Source organism: Aquarana catesbeiana, linkage group LG03, assembly GCF_042186555.1.
Source record: "Aquarana catesbeiana isolate 2022-GZ linkage group LG03, ASM4218655v1, whole genome shotgun sequence".
In the NCBI taxonomy this organism is placed as follows: Eukaryota; Metazoa; Chordata; class Amphibia; order Anura; family Ranidae; genus Aquarana; species Aquarana catesbeiana.
The window spans coordinates 678,098,198-678,121,746 of NC_133326.1; the positions used below are offsets into that span (position 1 = coordinate 678,098,198).

A 23,549-nucleotide genomic window follows, 5' to 3' on the forward strand; every position below is an offset into this window, starting at 1 on the left:
ACGGACTGATAGATGTGCCATTGATCTTGATAGAGAAGTCAGGGGAAGGGGCACGTCAGAGGAGGAAATATTAAGAGCTCAGTTTTAGATAGATTCAGTTTGAGGAAGTTGTTTGACATCCAGGCTGATATGTCTGTTAGTAAATCAGTTAGTGAGCTGAGGAGGAGACAGATAGATTTGGGTGTCATCAGCATATAAATGGTAGTGGAAGTAGGTATCAGCTGACCCAGGGAGGACGTGTAGATCGAGAAAAGTATAGGCCCTAGGACAGAACCTTGGGGGACCCCAACGGTAAGAGGAGTTGGAGAGGAGAAAGTAGAGTTGTAAGTGACACTGAAGGTGCGATGAGATAGGTAAGATTCGAACCAACGGAGAGTATATATTCTCAAAGCAGAGGCCATGTAGAATGCAACGGTGGTAGTTATAATTTTTTTTGCTACTATATTTTTTGTGTAAAAAATACATTTAAATTCATTTTAGGGCACCCAAACACAATATAATCCACAACTTTTTGGTAAAATATGAAAAACGAGGCTGTAAATGGATACCAAATATATGAATCCCCAAAACTGAGTGGGCCCATGAAATGGTGAAAAACTATGGTACCAAAATTCGTCCATAGGCAAAGTTTTAAATAACTTACAGGTCATAAGTTTGGAGTTAATTGTGAATGCTAGCCCTAGATTTATTGCACTCTCTCTCTCTCTGGTGTACGCAGCGATATCTAATATGTGTGGCGTAATTGTCATTTTCATACAAATATGCACCCAAACCTTGTGTTTGTGTTCATTTGTATGGGGGACAGGGGGCTTTTAAAAACCATTGGGGTTTTTTTATTCCTTTTATTACACATTTTTAATTTTTTTATTTAACTTTATTTTATTAAATTAACAAGGTGGCTGAAAAGTTCCCTGTGTGATAGCCGAGGGCAGGCGATCTATTAGACCACTATTAGACTCCTAATGTCACCTTTGCAGTCTGCTGAACCCAACTGAACAGACTGTGCTACATCAGCTTCTTCTTTGCTCAGAGCGGCCAGGGTTTGACAGCTCTGAACTCAGAAGTGCTTAGAGCTGAGCGCTTACAGGTTCACACTACCCAGGAGAAATCAGCGAATAGATGTTCTCCTGACGCTCTGCATCCTGAGACCTGCAATGGAGGTCCTGGGCACCCTAGAGGGAGGGGTAAGCCCAGGACACATGGTTGGAGATGGGAGTCAAGCAGCAGTGGGGGCACATTCCCAGCAGTATAAAAGCGATCACGTGGCTTTACAGGCATCCAAATCACTTTTACTAGAGAGTCAGGAGTTAGTTTACATGCTGGAGTTGCTGCCACCATTATAGACATGGTGGCAACAGAAAAATGGTTAACCACCCCATCAGCATATCAAACAATTACCTCATTAATAACAACCTCTAGTAACTAATCATTAATAACAACAACAACAACAACCCAGCAACAACCACAATACCAAAATTAAATAGGAAAGCAAATTAGGAAAAACTATCAGAAATGCTTTATTCTTACCCTATAATGATGCACTTTTGTCCATTGCACTTCTCTCCTGGAGCACTCATAATAACAAAACTCCACAGAGTCCAATAGGCAAGGGTGAAAACACTGCTAGGGATTTCAGTAAAGCAGAAGCAATGTTGTCAGCCAAACAGGAAGTTAGACGCTCACTGGATTTTTAGCAGATCTACAGATATTCTTCTGTGCTTGCAGCATTTTAAAGGGGATAAAACAAAGGAGAATATTCATGTATTTATGTACTACATAGTTTTTTTTTTATATTTTGCCCTGACATAAAGTTTAGGTGTATGGATGGAAAAATAATGTAGGAACTGCATTAAGAGTCAGGAAAGGTTAAAGTTTAGATGTTATTAGTAGTTTAGAGGCCTGGTGGCCTGTTGTGTTTGACCACTCAGCAAAGGCAAATGGCAAAGCTCTCATGCTGAATTCTGAAATCTAATGGAATTGCTGATATAATAAGGAAAACTAGATTTTTCCTGTAAAGCTGGCTGTACACCAATGGAATATTGTTCAAAAAGTTTCCAATTTTCCAATGTTTCAGAATGTTCATTCAAACTTCAGATTGTTATTAGGGATGAGCTCAGGGTTTTAGGGTGTTCAGCATGGACGAATGTGACAGCTTCCAACTGTCAATGGTTGCTAAGGAAGCAACGGGTGCTTGCATCGATCACGTCCTTACCAATCACTGACGTCACCCAGTCCATTCACTTAAATGGCCATAAATCACCGGCCACGTAAGAAAATGGGTGGGGATCAGAGGGGTTACATTCTTGCATAAATTTGACCACATACAACATTGCCCAAATATGGCCATGATCGTATTTGGGCAATGATGTCACCACTATCCCCACTCCTTTCGATGACAGCTCGGAAAGCTCTCATTTGTTTAGTGGTCTCATGGAGTTAAAGGTTAACTCCACTTTCGTGGGGAAAAAAATAGCACATAAAGAAAAAAATAATATAGCACATATAATTGCAACACTAATCATATTGTAATTGAATGTTATTAAAAATTACCTTTCCTTTTCACTCCCATTAGACCCACTCAGGACAGAGGCACACACTAACACAGAGGGATTTCTTCAGAATAACAAAAGATAGGAATCTGCAACAAAGTTTGTTATAATCCTTGCAATGTACATAGATCACCCGGAGGGGAATGTTTTTTCTCAACAAAAGTAGAGTTACGCTTTAAGGTTTTCAACTTTTTCTTTCAGCGGGCACTGGGTATTGTGAATGTACATTGCAGGTCTTTTTTTTTTTTTTCACAGAACTTCTAAAGAACTGTTTTAGTGTTTTTAATTTACACTTTATTTTTTTTTGTGAATGAGTAGAGGTACTATGTACCCCATACTCATTCACATGGGGAAAGATGATATCTGGGTTCCCCTTTATTGTTAAAGGGGGATTTCAGATTGCAATAAGACCCCTGCCCCCAGACCTAGGGCCAGATTTAGACCCTGAGGAGCCCGGGACACTTCAGTTTTTCGGGGCCCTTCATACACAAGGTTGGTTTACATTCTCAATGATAGTGGCACATTTTTAAAATGCATGATGCAAAGTCATTCTGAGGTCATGCATGCACACACACGCAGTCACAGATGATGGCCTGCAAAATATTACTTCCCAAGTAATATTTTAGTATATTTTACTAAAATACTTATATTTTACTTTATTTTAATATTTTAGTATGATATATTTTATATTATTTTAATATTAAATATTGTTTTATTATTTTGTATAATTGTTTAGAAATGTTTTATATTATTTGTGTAGGGGGCAGCTGCCCCTTTTGCTCTCTTATATATCCAGCACTGCGTAGGTCCCCCAGCCCTGGTTCAGGGTTGTTATTGAGGCCCTTGTCCTCATCAACATGGGGACAAGGTGCTTTGCCAAGGGGTTCTCCTCCCTGGCAAAGAATGCCCCCATATTATGGGGCCTGTGGCCTGGTATGGTTCATTTGGGGGGGGGCATGCTCATCCCCCCTTTGCCTGACTGTCAGGTTGCATGCTTAGATAAGGGTCTGGTATGGAATATTGGGGGGACCTTTTTTGTTTGTTTTTTTGGCAGGGTCCTCTTAAAAAATTAATTCCAGACAAAGACTGTTATGAATTATGGAAAAATCCCCAGGCCCATATTTCTTTCTGCATGGTCTCCCAAAACATCATTATCCAGCTTTCCCAAAAATTCACACAAGACCCTGAACATGCTGAACATGCAGCCTGGCAGTCCAGGAAGGGGGGGGGACAAGCTTGTGCCCCCCTGCTCCTGAACCATACCAGGCTACGTGCCCTCAACATGGGGACGTAACTTGCCAGGTGAGATCCCCCCGGCAAAGCACCATAAAGCACCATATCCCCATGTTGATGAGGACATTATGAGTGTATCATGTATTCCTTTTTTTAAATAAAGTTATTTTTTTTTAAAGAATTAAACAGTTTTTGAATTTGTACATTTTTTAACCTATTAAAAATTGCACTATATATTCCTGATTGACACTAGGCTCTAAAGTTAAAGTTAAAGGATAAGTTCAGATAAGTAGAACTTATAAGTATAAGTAGGATAAGTAGAAAAAATAATAAATGCAAATATTTTTGCAGAGAAAAAAAAATGTACATTTATTATTATTTCCTGCAGGAGCCTGGAAAGCATTGCACCTGCGATCAGTAGATCATAGGTGTAATGTGAGCTCCTACCGACATGTCCTCCAGCTTTCAGCCCATATTTCTGTATGGGCTTTCTGTTTAAAAGCTGGAGAACATGTCAGTGGACTAAGAGAGCGCTCATCAGCGCCCCCGCAGCCCATTAAAGCTACAAGTCTATCTGCTGTAGTGGAAGATGGTACTTCACAGAAGTCTGTGAATAAATGATGAGGTTATGTGGGTGGAACCTTTAATTTGTTTTGTAAGTCTACTTTACTACAGCTTCCCTATGACTGGTAGCCATTACTTCATAGCATTAGCGCAATAAGTGAGGGACGTCACTATGGACAACATCTAAACAAAAGCGACTCTGGTGGGACTCGAACCCACAACCTTTGAATTACTGCACCAGCTAGAAGTCCAATGCGCTATCCATTGCGCCACAGAGCCCTTCCTGAGAGAGCCTTGCCTGAGGAACTACCAAAATAGTAGCAAATAAAAAAATCTGAATAAAGACTGCCACTTGAGAGTAGGGATGTGCTCGATTTCCCACATTCCTAGCCCGACATCCAGAACAACACCTACTCAAGATTCTGAGAAAACAAAAAGTTAGTTTTCTTCACATGAGCCACACACACTAGAACTCTTCACCATGTGTATGTGAGAACCCTAGGTAAAACGTATACATAATCCTCCAAGCCAGTGCCTCACCTACCTTTTCCCTATGCTCAGACCTATAGGAAGGAGCATAGTTTTCCAACACATACCATATTGGACACATGACATTTCATCATCATTCCCTTCCTAGGTCCTCGGCCTGTGTTCTACATAAAATATAAAGCCTTGCAAAGCCACCTTCTAACCCTTGCATTGTTCCCTTTCTTCTGAGCCTTCCACTGTAGAGGAGAATGGGAGGCGTTTTCCGAAAAGGTAATACCTCAAAGACTCTAGTACCAATTTATGGCCAAAGACTCCCTTTCCACCATTGAATGGTTCCTCTCTGCAGGGGTTAGATTCCAGGTGTGGAATGCTACTGGGTGTTCTTCACTGTTAATGAAATTCTTGACTAAATGTGTGGGTGGTCAACACGGGTCCCTTACACAATACTACCGTCAAGTGGTTGTAAACCTTTTTTAAAAAAAATAACCAACATGTTATAATTACCTCCTCTGTGCAATGGTTTTTGCCCCGAGCAGCCCCGATTTCCCCCTTTTAAAGTTCCCCAGCGGAGCTCCCATTCCCTGCCAAGTGCACTCCATTGCAAGCATTCCTTTAGAAGTAATTAACCCTTTAGGAACTTCTCACCAAAACTGAATTTATTGTTGCAGACTTATGGGCCGTACACATGATAGGATTTTCCGACAACAAATGTTGGATGTGAGCTTGTTGTTGGAAAGTCTGTCTGTGCGTATGCTCCATAGAACATTTGTTGTCGGAATTTTCACCAGCAAATGTTTGAGAGCAGGTTCTCAAATTCTCCGACAACAAGACTTGTTGGCGGAAATTCCGAGCGTGTGTACACAATTCCAACCCACAAAAGTCAACGCATGCTCGGAATCAAGCAGAAGAGCCCCACACTGGCTATTGATCATCATTTTTCTCGGCTCGTCGTACGTGTTGTACGTCACCGCGTTCTTGACGTTCGTAATTTCCAACAACATTTGTGTGACCGTGTGTATGCAAGACAAGTTTGAGCCAACATCCGTCGGAAAAAAATGCACGGTTTTGTTGTCGGAAAATTAGAGAGCCGATCACACAAGCAGGAAGTTACATCTCTGAGGGTTTTCTGAACACTTACTGTGTACGGAACGACTCCAGGTTGCCATATCTGCAAAAAATAATAATAAAAATGATATAAATCTACCCCCTATTTTGTAGACGCTATAACTTTTGCGCAAACCAATCAATATACGCTTATTGCGATTTTTTTTTTACCAAAAATATGTAGAAGAATATATATTGGCCTAAACTGATGAAGAGATTTTTAATTATTTTTTATTTTTGGATATTTATTACAGCAAAAAGTACAAAATATTGTGTTTTTTTTTTTTTTCAAAATTGTCGCTCTTTTTTTGTTTATAGCGCAAAAAATAAAAACCACAATTGTCAGTTAAAATGACGCAGTGCCATATAGCAAAAAATGGCCCGGTCAGGAAGGGGGCAAATCCTTCCGGGGCTGAAGTGGTTAAAGAAAGAAGACCTCATATCTTTCATTTCTGCTTTCTATTATCACCAATCATGACCTGGGATAAATTGAAACATTTACGAAGGGCCGATTCTACTACGGTGCTTATTCCCACTTTACAAAATTACAGTGCCTTGAAAAAGTATTCATACCCCTTAAAATTTTACACATTTTATCATGTTACAGCCAAAAACGTAAATGTATTTTATTGGGATTTTATGTGATAGACCAACACAAAGTGGCACATAATTGTGAAGTGAAAGGAAAATGATAAATGGTTTTCAAAATGTAAATAAATATCTTAAAAGGGTGGCGTGCATTTGTATTTAGCCCCCTTTACTCTGATACCCCTAACTAAAATCTAATGGAACCAATTGCATTCAGAAGTCACCTTATAAGTACTGTATATAAAGTCAGCCTGTGTGTAATTTAATCTCCGTATAAATACAGCTGTTCTGCTAAGCCCCTTTATAGGTTTGTTAGAGAACCTTAGTGAACAAACAGCATCATGAAGGCCAAAGAACACACCAGACAGGTCAGGGATAAAGTTATGCACAAGTTTAAAGCAGGGTTAGGTTATAAAATAATATCCCAAGCTTTGAACATCTCACGGAAAATCCGAAAATGGAAAGAAAATGGAAAGAGTATGGCACAACTGCAAACCTGCCAAGACATGGCCGTCCACCTAAACTGACAGGCCGGGCAAGGAGAGCATTCATCAGAGAAGCAGCCAAGAGGCCCATGGTAACTCAAGTGGTATGAATACATTTTCAAAGCACTGTAAGGCTTCATGTACACGGGACGTTGTTCAACCTCTCCCGAATGATTTAACTTGACAGCTAGAAACCAGCGTCTAAAAACGACAGTTTAGCCGCGTTTCGCCACGTTTGTGTCTAGAAGCGTTTGAGCCAATTCTTCAATCGGTTTCAGGTGCAGGCCCCCAGCATCGTCAGTAAGGGAAACCTGCAGTGAAGCCCTTGTGGCTTCACAGCCAGTTTCCTACTGTGCATGTGCGAGTCATGCTGCACTTTGTGAATGGTCCCGTAGTCTTCCGGGGCCTGTAATGTGTCCCAGAAGGCTGCAGAGGAAGGAGGGGGCCGAACTTCCCGCTCAGATTGCCGTGGTGCATCTGACCGGAAGTTGGAGCAGGTACCTGTCCAAAACCAGGTACCTGCTCCCACAAAAAAGTGCCAAATGTGGCAGTGGAGGGGGGGAGGATGCAAATAAGTGGAACTTCCCCTTTTGGGTGGTGCTTCACTTTAAATTGCTATTACATCCTTATTGTTTCTGCTTAACATGTTATACAGTATATGTCCTTTATAAGTAAGTTTACATACATATTTATTCTTTAGAATGTATTCATAAATTTCCAGTAGAAGTGCGTCCATTAGGGGCGCTCAGGCGCCGCCCCCTCTCTCCGGCCACCCCCTCTGTGTACTACGGATAGATTCATGCATAGCATGACTGTGACGGGCGTCTGAATTACAGCGACGGGGGTGTTTTTGAAGCACCTGATTAGAGCCATAGGCTCTAGGTAGTAATAGTTTTCTGCTTTGGGCTCCGGGAGTGTTTGATTGTTTTGGTTTCCAATTATTAGAGATATGAGCTTTGAGGTTTGTTCATATTTTTTGATGCGGAACGTTTATGAAATCGCTCTAATACAACTTTATTTAAAATGAGCATAGGTTTCTCTAATCTTTTACTGTAAGATTGCCCATCTCTTTTATTCGTTCAGTTGCCAGCCTCTGCAACCTTCCCAAAGTCTTATTCCCACTTTACAAAATTACAGCGCCTTGAAAAAGTATTCACACCCCTTGAAATTTTTCAAATTTTGTCATGTTACAACCAAAAACATAAATGTATTTTATTGGGTTTTATGTGATAGACAAACACAAAGTGGCACATAATTGTCTAGTGGAAGGAAAGTGATAAATGGATTTCAAAGTTTTTTACAAATAAATATCTGAAAAGTGTGGCGTGCATTTGTATTCAGCCCCCTCTACTCCGATACCCCTAACTAAAATCTAGTGGAACCAATTGCCTTCAGAAGTCACCTAACTAGTAAATATAGTCCAGTATAGTCATATAGTCTAAATATAGTCTGTGAGTAATTTAATCTCAGTATAAAGAGCTGTCCTGTGAAGCCCTCAGAGGTTTGTTAGAGAACCTTAGTGAACAAACAGCATCATGAAGGCCAAGGAGCACACCAGACCGGTCAGGAATAAAGTTGTGGAGAAGTTTAAAGTAGGGTTAGGTTATAAAAAAATATCCCAAGCTTTGAACACCACATGGACCACTGATTAATCCATCATCCGAAAATGGAAAGAGTATGGCACAACTGCAAATCTACCAAGACATGGCCGTCCACCTAAACTGACAGGCTGGGCAAGGAGAGCATTATTTAGAGAAGTAGTCAAGGTTACTCTGGAGGAGCTTCCTGAGATCAACAGCTCAGGTAAGAGAATCTGTCCACAGGACAACTATTAGTCGTGTTCTCCACAAATCTGACCTTTATGGGAGAGTGGCAAGAAGAAAGCCATTGTTTAAATAAAGCCATAAGCAGTCTGTTTACAGTTTGCGAGAAGCCATGTGGGGGACACAGCAAACATGTGGAAGAAGGTGCTCTGATCAGATGAGACCAAAATTGAACTTTTTGGCCTAAAAGCAAAACGCTATGTGTGGTGGAAAACTAACACTGCACATCACCCTGAACACACCATCCCCACCTTGAAATGTGGTGGTGACAGCATCATGTTGTGGGGATGCTTTTCTTCAGCAGGGACCAAGAAGCTGGTCAGAGTTGATGGGAGGATGGATGGTGCCAAATACAGGGCAATCTAATGCCACGTACACACGGTCGGACTTTCTATCCTACTTGGTCCGGCACACTTTCCGACGGACTTTGTCCGGCAGGTGCGCCGGACTTTAAAACGGACGGACTTGCCCACACACGCCGGGACTTTCCGGCGGGCTAAGTCCGCCCGTCTTTCCGACGGACTTTCGCCGGAGTTCCGGCGGACTTTCAGAATGAACGCACTTGCCCACACACGGACAAGTCCGTTCATTTTGAACGTGACTCAGGTGCGACGGGACTAGCAAAGGATGTCAATCTTGCCGCTTTTATCGGCGAGATTGACACCTTGCGAGCCCCGTTGCGGGGCATACCAGGCCCTTAGGTCTGGTATGGATTATAAAGGGAACCCCGCTACGCCGAAAAAACGGCGTGGGGTCCCCCTAAAATCCATACCAGACCCCGATCCGAGCACGCAGCCTGGCCGGTCAGGAAAGGGGGTGGGGACGAGCGAGCGCCCCCCCCCTCCTGAACCGTACCAGACCGCATGCCCTCAACATGGGGGGTGGGTGCTTTGGGGGAGGGGGGCGCCCTGCGGGCCCCCCCACCCTAAAGCACCTTGTCCCCATGTTGATGAGGACAAGGGCCTCTTCCCGACAACCCTGGCCGTTGGTTGTCGGGGTCTGCGGGCGGGGGGCTTATCGGAATCTGGGAGCCCCTTTTAATAAGGGGGCCCCCAGATCCCGGCCCCCCACCCTATGTGAATGAGTAAGGGGTACATGGTACCCCTACCCATTCACCTAGGGAAAAAGTGTAAGTAATAAAACACACTACACAGGTTTTTAAAATATTTTATTACACAGCTCCGGGGGTGGGGATCTTCCTCCGGCTTCGGGGGTCTTCTTCCGGCTTCGGGGGTCCCTCCGCTTCATCTTCTCCCGGCATCCGGTTGGTTCTTCTCCGCTCTCTTCTCCCGGTGTTCCAGTTCTTCGGCCGGCTCCTCTGCTGCCTTCAGGTAGCTCTCTTGCCAGCAGAGGTCCGGACTTCTGGGCTTCTGGTCTTCTGGGCTTCTTGTCTTCTTGTCTTCTTGTCTTCTTGTCTTCTTGTCTTCTCTTCCCCAGATGTTGACACGACGCTCTCTCCTGCTGGACTGCTCTCCGAGGGCTGCGTTGTGACTTATATAGGCGGAGACCCCGCCCCCTTTTGATGTCACAGTCCCTGGGCATGCTGGGACTGTGACGTTTTAGGGGGCGTGGCCAACATCACCCAGTGACCACGCCCCCTAAAACGTCACAGTCCCAGCATGCCCAGGGACTGTGACATCAAAAGGGGGCGGGGTCTCCGCCTATATAAGTCACAACGCAGCCCTTGGAGAGCAGTCCAGCAGGAGAGAGCGTCGTGTCAACATCTGGGGAAGAGAAGACAAGAAGACAAGAAGACAAGAAGACAAGAAGACAAGAAGACAAGAAGCCTAGAAGACAAGAAGTCCGGACCTCTGCTGGCAAGAGAGCTACCTGAAGGCAGCAGAGGAGCCGGCCGAAGAACTGGAACACCGGGAGAAGAGAGCGGAGAAGAACCAACCGGACGCCGGGAGAAGATGAAGCGGAGGGACCCCCGAAGCCGGAGGAAGATCCCCACCCCCGGAGCTGTGTAATAAAATATTTAAAAAACCTGCGTAGTGTGTTTTATTACTTACACTTTTTCCCTAGGTGAATGGGTAGGGGTACCATGTACCCCTTACTGATTCACATAGGGTGGGGGGCCGGGATCTGGGGGCCCCCTTATTAAAAGGGGCTCCCAGATTCCGATAAGCCCCCCGCCCGCAGACCCCGACAACCAACGGCCAGGGTTGTCGGGAAGAGGCCCTTGTCCTCATCAACATGGGGACAAGGTGCTTTGGGGTGGGGGGGCCCGCAGGGCGCCCCCCTCCCCCAAAGCACTCACCCCCCATGTTGAGGGCATGCGGTCTGGTACGGTTCAGGAGGGGGGGGCGCTCGCTCGTCCCCACCCCCTTTCCTGACCGGCCAGGCTGCGTGCTCGGATCGGGGTCTGGTATAGATTTTAGGGGGACCCCACGCCGTTTTTTCGGCGTAGCGGGGTTCCCTTTATAATCCATACCAGACCTAAGGGCCTGGTATGCACCGCGCTCGCCGCAATAGGAAGATTTGTTTTTCCTATTGCAGCGAGCGCGAGATGCAATACCCTGCCCTCGTGTCGTATTTGGTCCGTCGGACCAGCATACACACGAGCGGGCTTTCCGTCGGACCAGCACACACACGAGCGGACTTTCCGCCCGAAACTGTGTCCGACGGAAAGATTTAAAACTTGTTTCAAATCTAGGTCCGGCGGGCTTTTGGGAAGAAGTCCGCCGGAAAAGTCCGCCGCCGCCCACACACGGGCGGATTGTCCGGCACACTCTGGTCCGCCGGACCAAGTATGCCGGAAAGTCCGACCGTGTGTACGCGGCATTAGAAGAAAACCTGTTAGAGTCTGCAAAAGACTTGAGACTGGGGCAGAGGTTCACCTTCCAGCAGGACAACGACCCTAAACATGCAGCCAGAGCTACAATGGAATGGTTTAGAATATTCATGTGTTAGAATGGCCCAGTCAAAGTCCAGACCTAAATCCAATTGAGAATCTCTGGCATAGTGTAAAACTGTATAAAACTTTAAAAAGTTAAAAGTTAAAAAGTAAAAGTTTAAAATGAACAAGCTCTTAATAAAAAAATGCCATTCCTGGGCGGTAATTCAAACAATCCAAACACTTCCAGTAGGGATGAGCCGAACACCCCCCTGTTCGGTTCGCACCAGAACATGCGAACAGGAAAAAAGTTCGTTCGAACATGCGAACACCGTTAAAGTCTATGGGACACGAACATGAATAATCAAAAGTGCTAATTTTAAAGGCTTATATGAAAGTTATTGTCATAAAAAGTGTTTGGGGACCTGGGTCCTGCCCCAGGGGACATGGATCAATGCAAAAAAAAGTTTTAAAAACGGCCGTTTTTTCAGGAGCAGTGATTTTAATAATGCTTAAAGACAAACAATAAAAGTGTAATATCCCTTTAAATTTCGTACCTGGGGGGTGTCTATAGTATGCCTGTAAAGGGGCGCATGTTTCCTGTGTTTAGAACAGTCTGACAGCAAAATGACATTTTGAAGGAAAAAACTCATTTAAAACTACTCGCGGCTATTGCATTGCCGACAATACACATAGAAGTTCATTGATAAAAACGGCATGGGAATTCCCCAAAGGGGAACCCCGAACCAAAATTAAAAAAAAAAATGACGTGGGAGTCCTCCTAAATTCCATACCAGGCCCTTCAGGTCTGGTATGGATATTAAGGGGAACCCCGGCCAAAATTTAAAAAAAAAAATGACGTGGGGTTCCCCCTAAATTCCATACCAGACCCTTCAGGTCTGGTATGGATTTTAAGGGGAACCCCGCTCCAAAAAAAAAAAAAAAACGGCGTGGGGTCCCCCCAAAAATCCATACCAGACCCTTATCCGAGCACGCAACCTGGCAGGCCGCAGGAAAAAAAGGGGGGGACGAGAGTGCGGCCCCCCCTCCCTCCTGAACCGTACCAGGCCACATGCCCTCAACATTGGGAGGGTGCTTTGGGGTAGCCCCCCAAAACACCTTGTCCCCATGTTGATGAGGACAAGGGCCTCATCCCCACAACCCTGGCCGGTGGTTGTGGGGGTCTGCGGGCGGGGGGCTTATCGGAATCTGGAAGCCCCCTTTAACAAGGTGACCCCCAGATCCCGGCCCCCCCCTGTGTGAAATGGTAAGGGGGTACATAAGTACCCCTACCATTTCACGAAGAAAGTGTCAAAAATGTTAAAAATGACAAGAGACAGTTTTTGACAATTCCTTTATTTAAATGCTTCTTCTTTCTTCTATCTTCCTTCATCTTCTGGTTCTTCTGGTTCTTCTGGCTCTTCTGGTTCTTCCTCCGGCGTTCTCGTCCAGCATCTCCTCCGCGGCGTCTTCTGTCTTCTTCTCCTCGGGCCGCTCCGCACCCATGGCATGGGGGGGAGGCTCCCGCTCTTCTCTTCTTCTTTTCTTCTCTTCTTTTCTTCTTCATTTTCTTCTCCGGGCCGCTCCGCAATCCATGCTGGCATGGAGGGAGGCTCCCGCTGTGTGACGGCGCTCCTCGTCTGACAGTTCTTAAATAACGGGGGGGCGGGGCCACCCGGTGACCCCGCCCCCCTCTGACGCACGGTGACTTGACGGGACTTCCCTGTGGCATTCCCCGTGACGTCACAGGGAAGTCCCGTCAAGTCACCGTGCGTCAATTTAGGGGGAACCCCACGTCATTTTTTTTTTTAAATTTTGGCCGGGGTTCCCCTTAATATCCATACCAGACCTGAAGGGCCTGGTATGGAATTTAGGGGGACTCCCACGTCATTTTTTTTTTTAAATTTTGGTTCGGGGTTCCCCTTTGGGGAATTCCCATGCCGTTTTTATCAATGAACTTCTATGTGTATTGTCGGCAATGCAATAGCCGCGAGTAGTTTTAAATGAGTTTTTTCCTTCAAAATGTCATTTTGCTGTCAGACTGTTCTAAACACAGGAAACATGCGCCCCTTTACAGGCACACTATAGACACCCCCCAGGTACGAAATTTAAAGGGATATTACACTTTTATTGATTGACTTTAAGCATTATTAAAATCACTGCTCCTGAAAAAACGGCCGTTTTTAAAACTTTTTTTTGCATTGATCCATGTCCCCTGGGGCAGGACCCAGGTCCCCAAACACTTTTTATGACAATAACTTGCATATTAGCCTTTAAAATTAGCACTTTTGATTTCTCCCATAGACTTTTAAAGGGTGTTCCGCGGCATTCGAATTTGCCGCGAACACCCCAAATTGTTCGCTGTTCGGTGAACTTGCGAACAGCCAATGTTCGAGTCGAACATGAGTTTGACTCGAACTCGAAGCTCATCCCTAACTTCCAGATACAGACAAGCGTGGTGACATCACTTGCTTTGGCTTTCGTCACATCTGACATCATCGGGGTCAAGAACGATGGATTCCTGCACTATTGGGACTGATAAATATCACTTTTTGCTTTATTTTTGCACAGCAATTCTTTATATTTTCACTTTATTGTAATTTTAAGTTGTTATTTCATTGTTATAAACTTGTAATATGTCATAGATAGCACGAAAACTTGTACTCGATCTAATAGTATTTTATGTGATAGACCAACACAAAGTGGCACATAATTGTGAAGTGGAAGGAAAATGATAAATGTTTTTCAAAATCTTTTACAAATAAATATGTGAAAAGTGTGGCGTGCATTTGTATTCAGTCAATACTTTGTAGAATCCCTTTTTGCTGCAATTACAGCTTCAAGTCTTTTTGGGGATCTCTCTACCAGCTTTGCACATCTAGAGAGTGACATTTTTGTCCATTCTTTTTTGCAAAATAGCTTAAGCTCTGTCAGATTGGATGGAGAGCATCTATAAACAGCAATTTTGAGTCTTGCCACAGATTGTCAATTGGATTTAGGTCTGGACTTTGACTGGAGCACTCTAACACATGAATATGCTTTGATCTAAACCATTCCATTGTAGCTCTGGCTGTATGTTTAGGGTCGTTGTCCTGCTGGAAGGTGAACCTCCGCCCCAGTCTCAAGTCTTTTGCAGACTCAAAGTGCTAGTTCACACCAGACGCAGCTCCGTTCAGTTCTGTGCGCTTATTTTCTGCACTAAAAATGCATGCACAGTGTTTTGCATGTATTCCAATGGCTCTAGTTCACACCATGCAGTCAGTTTCCGGTGCAGAAACTGACCGGAAACTGACTGCATGGTGTGAACTAGAGCCATTGGAATACATGAAAAACACTGTGCATGCATTTTGTGCAGAAAAAAAGGGCACGGAACTGAATGGAACTGCGTCTTTTGTGAACTGGCCCTAACAGGTTTTCTTCTAAGATTGCCCTGTGTTTGGCTCCATCCATCTTCCCATCAACTCTGACCAGCTTCCCTGTCCCTGCTGAAGAAAAGAATCCCCACAACATGATGCTGCCACCACCATGTTTCACGGTGGGGATGGTGTGTTCAGGGTGATGTGCAGTGTTAGTTTTCCGCTACACATAGTGTTTTCCTTTAAGGCCAAAAAGTTAAATTTTGGTCTCATCTGACCAGAGCACCTTCTTCCACATGTTTGCTGTGTCCTCCACATGGCTTCTCCCAAACTGCAAATGAGACTTCTTATGGTTTTATTTCAACTGTCTTGGTAGATTTGCAGTTGTGCCATTCTCTTTCCATTTTCGGATGATGGAGTGAACAGTGCTCTGTGAGATGTTCAAAGCTTGGGATATTTTTTTATAACCTAACACTGCTTTAAACATCTTCAAAACGTTATCCCTGACGTGTCTGGTGTGTTCCTTGTCCTTCATTATTCTGTTTGTTCACTAAAGTTCTCTAACAAACTTCTGAGTGCTTCACAGAACAGCTGTATTTATACTGAGATTAAATTACACACAGGTGGACTCTTTTTACTAATTAGGTGACTTCTTAAGGCAATTGGTTCCGCTAGATTTTAGTTATGGATATCAGAGTAAAGGGTGCTGAATACAAATGCACACCACACTTTTCACATATTTATTTGTAAAAAAAAAAAAATTAAAACCATTTATCATTTTCCTTCCACTTCACAATTATGTGCCACTTTGTGTTTTTCTATTACATAAAATCCCAATAAAATACATTTACGCTTTTAGTTGTAACATGACAAAATGTGGGAAAATTTCAAGGGGTATGAATACTTTTTCAAGGCACTGTAATCTGTTGCATCTGTACACTAGTCTATGGAACCTTTCACACACCTGTGTGTAGCTGGGAAAAGGTTCTGCTGCAAATAGCAGTACAAAAAAAAATTAAACAGTTTGTGCTAAGCAGGCAATGTAGAGGGAAATTATATTTATTACACCTGTAGTCCCAGAGCATGCTGTATGTATTTTTGGTACCATTATACTTTTTTCTATATTGTTTACAGTGTGTTCTTCATTTAAATTTCTTCATTTCTTCTTGGCTCCGCAGCTGACGTACACAAAGGTACAGAGATGCTCGGAATATAATTGAGCTAATATAAGCACTTGGCTATATTAGGTCAATGATGTTATAAGCATCCCCCCTTTGTATACATGCTCACTGGCGTGGCAATGACTGCTATCTTTTGAGTTTGGACCCTAGTTAAAAGGCACCCCTCTTTCACATCTCATGAAATTAGCAGGTATGCAAATTCATTTTCCTCTAACATGGCCAGGTCTGACCTTGGTTGCCTTATGTAACAAAACACATGGCTTTAGAAAATCCCTGCAGTAGAGATCAGTTAGATAAAGTTAGTCAGCTCATGATATCACCAGCCTTTGTATGTATGGGTGACTGAGGACGGTTTTGGAACCAATAGAACCAGTAGATGGTAATGGCTAATGTAAATGATATATAGGATGCAGTCTGTTGGTAGCATTAGCAGCAGATTTTTGTTTTTCTTAAAAAAAAAAATTCAGTTTGGCATGGAGCAGCAATTTTTAGTATTGCTTAAAGTAAAATATTAAAAATACAAAACTCCATCAAATACCATGCCTAGGGGAAGCTCTGACACTGCCTGTGAAATGGTGCGTCTGTGCAAAAAAAGTGTGGGCTTCTCCTCCAAAAATCCATAATACACCTCTATCTGAGCATGCAGCCATACCAGACCTCATGTCCTCAACACGAAGGAATACCTTGCCAGGGGGAATGCCCCATGGCAAAGCACCTTTTCCCCATGTTGATGAGGACAAGGGCCTCTTCCCCACAGCACTGTACCTGTGGTTTTAGGTTCTGTGGGAAGGGAGCTTATTGGAATCTGGAAGCCCACAAAAATTTTATTGACCAAATATGACCATGTCCAAATATGGGGTGCCCCCCTTGGCAAAGCACCTTGTCCCCATGTTGATGAGGACAAGGATCTCCTTCCCGCATCCCTGGCTCAGTGGTTGTGAGGGTTTGTGGAAGGGGGCTTATCGGAATCTGAAAGCCCCTTTAAAAAAGTTTTTTAAGTTTCATGAAGAAAATCTAATTTATGAATGGTGGGGGTGGATCTTTTGAACATCCACCCCTCCTTTTTTCATAGATTACATTTCATTCATAGGAGCTTTAGTACCAGATTCTATAAATGGAGGAGTTTGGTGGAAGGGTAGGGCATAGTCTGGCATTTTTTATGAGTGCCTATCAGAGCTGCTTCAGTTCTAGAAACCCATCAGAAGATTACAGAAGTGTGGGTGTGGTGGGGCGCATCAGAGGAGGAAAATTTCAGCTAAACAAGGACACATCTCATTAAAGGCAAGTCATATTCCTTGTGCTGATTTTTTATGTAAGTTTTTCTTTCATTAAACTTAGACTTTAACAGCAGGAAGGATAGATGTGGAGATTAGGTTTGGAAGTTAAGTGTTGTTATAATTAGGGATATAGTTAACTAGTGTTTCAGTTGACAAGACTTATAGTTAGGTAGGTTTGGGGTTGGTTTGGGAGTTAAGCCGAAGTTTAGTATTGGGGTAAATTACTTTTTAATTTCTTTGTTAAAATATTGCCACATTGCCCATTGTGATGGGCCAATGGGAATGTGTGGATGGCAGCAAGCTTCAATGCTACAAGTAAGTGTCAGAGCTTTGCCAACTGGAAACTGTTCAGAATTTGATATAATTAGGTTTGATGCCAGCATGTGCAGGTATCTCTAGGTACTACTTCTTTTAGATTTCTACCCAACACCAGTGCCTCCCATGACAGGGTCCTAGAAGATGTCATTTTCCAGGAACATTATCTTCCTGTACTTGGCTCCCTACCAATTTCCAAGCATTCCTTGAGAGTTTCATTAGTTTGGAGTGCAAAAACCTTGTTTTTTTGTAATTTTTCTTGCACGGGATTCAGTATTCTTTGAAAAGTGAATTTTCACTTTGTTTACTAATATAAGTTTGAAAGTGAACATGTTTTACTCCTAAGTAAACCAACCAAATACCAATTATGTAAAAAAGGTCCACCTGGGGCCACCCAAATTCCTAGTATGCCAATCCCATACCTGAGCTCACCCAGCCACCGGCATGCATGGTTAATTGATAAAAAAGTAAGCATAACAACTGGTGCAAAATAACAACCATATTACCCATATTGTGTCCAGTTCATGGAACTCCATTAAATACTTTGGTGTGCACACTTTTTTATATTTATAAAAAAACAGAAGTTCCAATTCTTACCCTCATTTAAAAAAAAAAAAAAAGGAAAAATAGTTTTGGCTGTTCCTTCCTGCAGTCCAGTAGAAGTCAAAGTAAACACCCCAGTGAATCAACTGCCAATTTTCATTCTCACAGTGATAGAAACATCTTTCTTCTGGAGGGTTATAACCTCTGACAGGTTTCATCCCCCTCTCCCCACGCAACACGCTGAAACATGTACATTTTGCCTAAAGTTCCTCCAAGAAAAAAATAGCAGTGCACTTCCTGTGCCTAGGCGCTTCTGTGCCTTCTTCCTCATAGCTGTATATCTGCTGTTTGATATCATCTAAGCCCAGGGGTCTCCAATTTTTCCAAACAAGGGACCAGTTTTCTGTCCTTCAGACTTTAGGGGACTGGACTTTGCCCACTGGAAGCAGAAAATGACCTGGCATCAGTGGATGTAACCAATGCCCCATCAATAGCATTAGTGGGAGAATACAGTAGTTCCCCATCGTTGGTGTCAGTGGCAAAAAGAGTGCTGAAATGTTGGTATCGGTGTGAGGAATAGTGCCCCATCATTAGTGTCAGTGGGAGGAATAGTGCCCCAGCATTGGTGTCAGTGGGAGGAATAGTGACTGATATCAGTAGAAGGAATAGTGTCCCATAGTTGGTGTCAGTGAAAGGGAGTAGAGGAAACTTTGACGCAGTTGGCCAGCTTAAACATGTATTGCAACATGTGTGAACCAAAAATCCCTGTTTTTTATTGCACAGTATGCTAGAAAGGGTATAGAGCAATATGCAGAGGGTTCATCCTGAATTTCTAGTGTGAGGAAGAGTGCCCCATCATTGGTGTCAATGAAAGGAATAGTGCCCCATTGCTGCTGTCAGTGGGAGAAAAAGATTGTCCCCTCTTGGGGGTTAGGGGGAGTAATAATGCTCTAAGGGCTGGATAAAAGCAAGCAAAGGACCACATCTGGCTCTTAGGCTGCAGTTTGGAGACCACTGATCTAAGGCACTGCTGATACTTTCACCAGATCTTGAGTAAGATTTGGTGACATCAATACTGTTATCTTTGCTGGAGATTAATTCATAAATGAGGACCTGCATTGCAAGGATCTCCTTGCTTCTACTTCAGTCATTTTGTTGATCTGCACTTTTGCAACTTCTCTTGCTGCTTCTTCATCATTACCCTACCAGTTTTAAGTTTACCAGTGATTAGGAGAAGTTATAACATGAGAAAGCAAAGCTCTGCCTCTACTAAGATGGCCACCCCACACAAAGACACAGCACAGAACAATGCATGGTATGTCAATAGTAGGTAAAACATCAGTTGCAGGGAGACATGTGATATTGGTGACTATTCCTTTGCCCTCTGTCTGCCTTTTTGGGGCATAGCTTGTTACAGTCCATGTCTTTTTTAAAGAGATACTGTAATTTTTCCCATTCAAGACACATAGTCCACTGCCAGAGGTGTAATGGTTTCCACATGTCCCTTCCTATGTGACCATAATCAGGCCTGAGCAGCCAATCACCAGGCTTAAACTCTGTCACGTAAGGGGTGCCATGTTGTTAGCCCCGTCTAACCTTCAACACCAGACCACAACAAAATTCATACAGGTTGGAATTCAGCAACAGGGAGGTGGTGAGGAAGCATGGCTGGGTACGTATACATGCTTGGAGGGTGGGCAATGTGTACTGTTACTTTTCCTAAATGGCCAGAGTGACAATGGGGTTTCTAAAACTGGAGACTGCAAAATCTGGTGCATCTGTGCATGGTAGCCAATCGGCTTCTGACTTCAGCTTGTTCAATTAGGCTTTGACAATAAATCCTGGAAGCTGATTGGTTTCTATGCAGAGCTTCACCAGAATTTGCACTCTCCAGTTTTAGTATATCAACCCCCAATGTCTCTTTAACAACCCTCTAAACTTATATACTAGGTTCAGCTGAACACGCATCTAATCAAGGGGCAGAAAATGTTGCAACAATTGTTGTTTCTTTTGACCTCTGTCAGTAGGAAGTGAGTTGCCCTGCTTATAGACTAAAATATCACCCAGTTAATGTGAAAATAGTAAATTTTGAAGACTCTTGGTTATTGGTACCTTACGTGGATGTCCAATTGTACAGTAGGAATAAAGAAGCTCATTAGACAGTTCTTAATATCTATCTGTAATATACTCAACACCTCAATTAACTTTTTTTTGTTTAAAAAAAAAAAGAAGTTTTTGCATATGCATTGTATCTGACAATTGTTCTCCAATTTTGTAGTGGTGATAATGTGCATGCACTCTGTATTGCTTGGTGGTGAGGACCAACAACAACTTCTAGAGGCAGCCCATGACCTTCGAATGACAGATGGCTCCGTGGTATTCATTCCTTACGACACCTTGCAGTACAGTCTTCCTTATGACCGTCCCTTTAACACCTTTACCAACAAGACAGTCCTTCGTCGGGCCTATGATGCTGTGCTCACCATCACTGTTACTTCTCAGCATGGAAACTTCTATGATTCATTTCGAGATGCAAAATCCAATGAAGTGGTTCCAAGAGATCTTGACCCAGTTGAGGTAATATCTCCACATCCATCTACTTTTTATGCTCATATGAGGTTATATAATTCTTTGGTAAAATATATTAATCAGAAAAAAATATGCCAGATACAGAAAGGAACACAGCTAGCCACATATTTTAAGAGTTCTTTTGTTCATCCCTGCAAGCTTAGTGAGAGAAATCAATGTTATCCTGTTTGGTGCAGATGAAGGAATCTCCCGTGCTGCCCATTGTATTTTGACAGCCACGTCTCCCACAGCTGTCAGTGTACCTGAACAATAACTGCAGTCACCGTTTGGCTGACAATTTTCTGCCCAGCTGCTTTGATTTTCAGATTAAAGTTTGTTAAATGGTAAGTTCACCTTTGCACACTTTTTTTTTTCTAAATTCCAGCTCCCCTATGCACCAGTTTAGCATTTGTGTACTTTTTTTGCAAAAATATCAAAGCTTTCCATTAAATCTACAGACACTTACATTTCTTGTCCTAATCCACGTTTCCAGGAATGGGAGGGTGGATGATGCAGGTTGTGTGCTAGTGAGGTCAGCTGGTCAACTCCTTCCTGTGTCATGACCTAAAGTCTGATAAGGAAGAAGACATTACTAATAGAAACATCTGGAAACATGGATTAGGATAAGAAAAGTAAAGTGACTGTTGATCTAATGGAAAGCTTTGATATTTTTGCAAAAAATGTACATGAATGCTATTTCGGTGCATAGGGGAGCTGGAGTTTGGAAAAAAAAGAAGTGTACAAAGGTGAACTTACCCTTTAACCAGTTGCCGACCGCCGCACGCCGTTTTACGTTGGCAGAATGGCTCGGGTGGGCAAATGGGCGTACCTGTACATCCCTCTCTCCCTGTGGACAGGGAGCGCAATCCCTCCCCCCCCCCCGCCTGCGGTGGTCGGATTAGTTAGCGGACCGGTCAGTCCTCAAGTCCCAACCAATGTTTTATGGCCTGGACCTGCTGATCAGTCCTAATGAATGAAATCCTTTCCCTGTCTGTGTAAGTGTAAACACGGACAGGAGGAAGTGATGTCATCTCTCCTCTTGAAGTCTTTTAAATTCCAGTGAGAGGAGAGAAGACGTCTTACCGTAAGTTGCACAACACTACACTAACACCAGTACACAAAGGTACACTTGCCACTCCCCGTGTCACCAATTGCAGTTTTCAGATTTTTAACTGATCACTACATTGGTGTCATTTGTAACTGTAATAAGTGTTATGGCAGTTACTAGTAGGCCCGATTAGGTCTAGGGTACCCCCTAAACCCCTCTAATAAAGGTTTACTCCCTTGATCGCCCCCCCCAGTTAACCCTTTCACCCCCTGTCGCCAGTCTCACTAATAGATCTTTTTTCTGATCGCCGTATTTGTCTCACCGGTGACGCTAGTTAACCAGTTAGTTGATTCGTTTCACCGTCCGGTTTTTATAGCGTCAGGTACCCCCATATATTACCTAATAAAGGTTTTAACCCACTGATTGCCCCCTAGTTAACCCTTTCACCCCCTGTCACCAGTGATCACCGTATTAGTGTTACGCTGGTTAGTTTTTTTGGTTTATATAGTGTCAGGGCACCCGGCGTATATTTCCCAATAAAGGTTTAACCCCCTGATCGACTAGGGGGTGATATCAGTTAGGTTTTAGCATCAGTCAGGGTCTGCCTCGCCCCATGCAGCATCAGATTAGTGCCAGTACCGCTAACATCCAGGCATGCACCATACACCTCCCTTAGTAGTATAGTGTCTGAACGTATCAATATTTTTGATCTCATCAGAACTATATTGGCATCCCCAATAATTTAGGGTTCCCAAAAACGCAGGGTTAGTGGAATCAGCCCAGATACCTGCTAACACCTGCATTTAGCCCCTCCGCCCAGTCCAGCCCACCCAAGTGCAGTATCAATCGATCGCTGTCACTTACAAAAACACAACACACAAAACTGCAGCGTTAGCAGAGTCAGGCCTGATACCTGCGAACGCTAACAGTTTTTTTTGGTAGCATTTGAATCAGTTGCTGACAATCAGGAGCTCTTTTTCCTGTGAGTCTCACTAGTTTATCAGTAAATTTAGAGACCAAAATGCCAAATCGAAGGTACACTAGTAAAGAGGCCTACACGTTTCTGAGCATGACAAATAGTGAAGAGGAAGTCACCCATCTGTCAGATTCAGACTCAGAATACGATCCTGTAGACAGCAGCGGCACCCTGACAGATAGCTTTGACGACGGAGTAGTGGTCCCTGCCAAGGTCAGGCGTACCCGACCCCAATCTTCTGCTGTTGTTGAGGTGCAAGAACCGCAGGGCTCTCGTATGGAGCAGAGAGACAGTACTAGTGCCGCTCATCCTTCTGGTGAACTGGCAAGCACCAGCGGCCTAGTACACCCTGGTCGTAGTCAAACCAGTATTGCAGTATCACGTGGTGACGTGGCGAGTCCCATAAGTGCAGTTCAAGCTGGTGAGGTGGCAAGCACAACTAGTGTCCCGTAGCCACCAAGAAGACAAAGACAGGCCCGTTTAGCCCAAAGTGCCCTTCCTGCTGCATTTGCCAATCCTAATTGGGAGCCCACCACTTCTCCGTACTTCCCCCATTCACTGGTTCACTGGCCAACCCGGAATTCAGGTGGAAACACTTAAATTTTACGTCACTT

At 43.7% G+C, this 23,549-nt stretch overlaps 1 protein-coding gene and 1 non-coding gene across 4 annotated transcripts in view; one reads left to right on the forward strand and one right to left on the reverse strand.

The window, feature by feature from the left end:
• GUCY2D (guanylate cyclase 2D, retinal) overlaps positions 1 to 23,549 on the forward strand; it is a 134,693-nt gene that overhangs the window by 30,805 nt on the left and 80,339 nt on the right. For all 3 annotated transcript variants that reach the window (XM_073622929.1, XM_073622931.1, XM_073622930.1), the window contains exon 3: positions 20,622 to 20,920. In XM_073622929.1, the coding sequence (XP_073479030.1) occupies positions 20,622 to 20,920 (299 nt within the window). The remainder of the gene's footprint in view (positions 1 to 20,621; positions 20,921 to 23,549) is intronic.
• TRNAR-UCU (transfer RNA arginine (anticodon UCU)) lies at positions 4,541 to 4,625 on the reverse strand. The gene is given in 2 exon segments: positions 4,541 to 4,576; positions 4,589 to 4,625. It is a non-coding gene; the product is annotated as a tRNA-Arg (tRNA).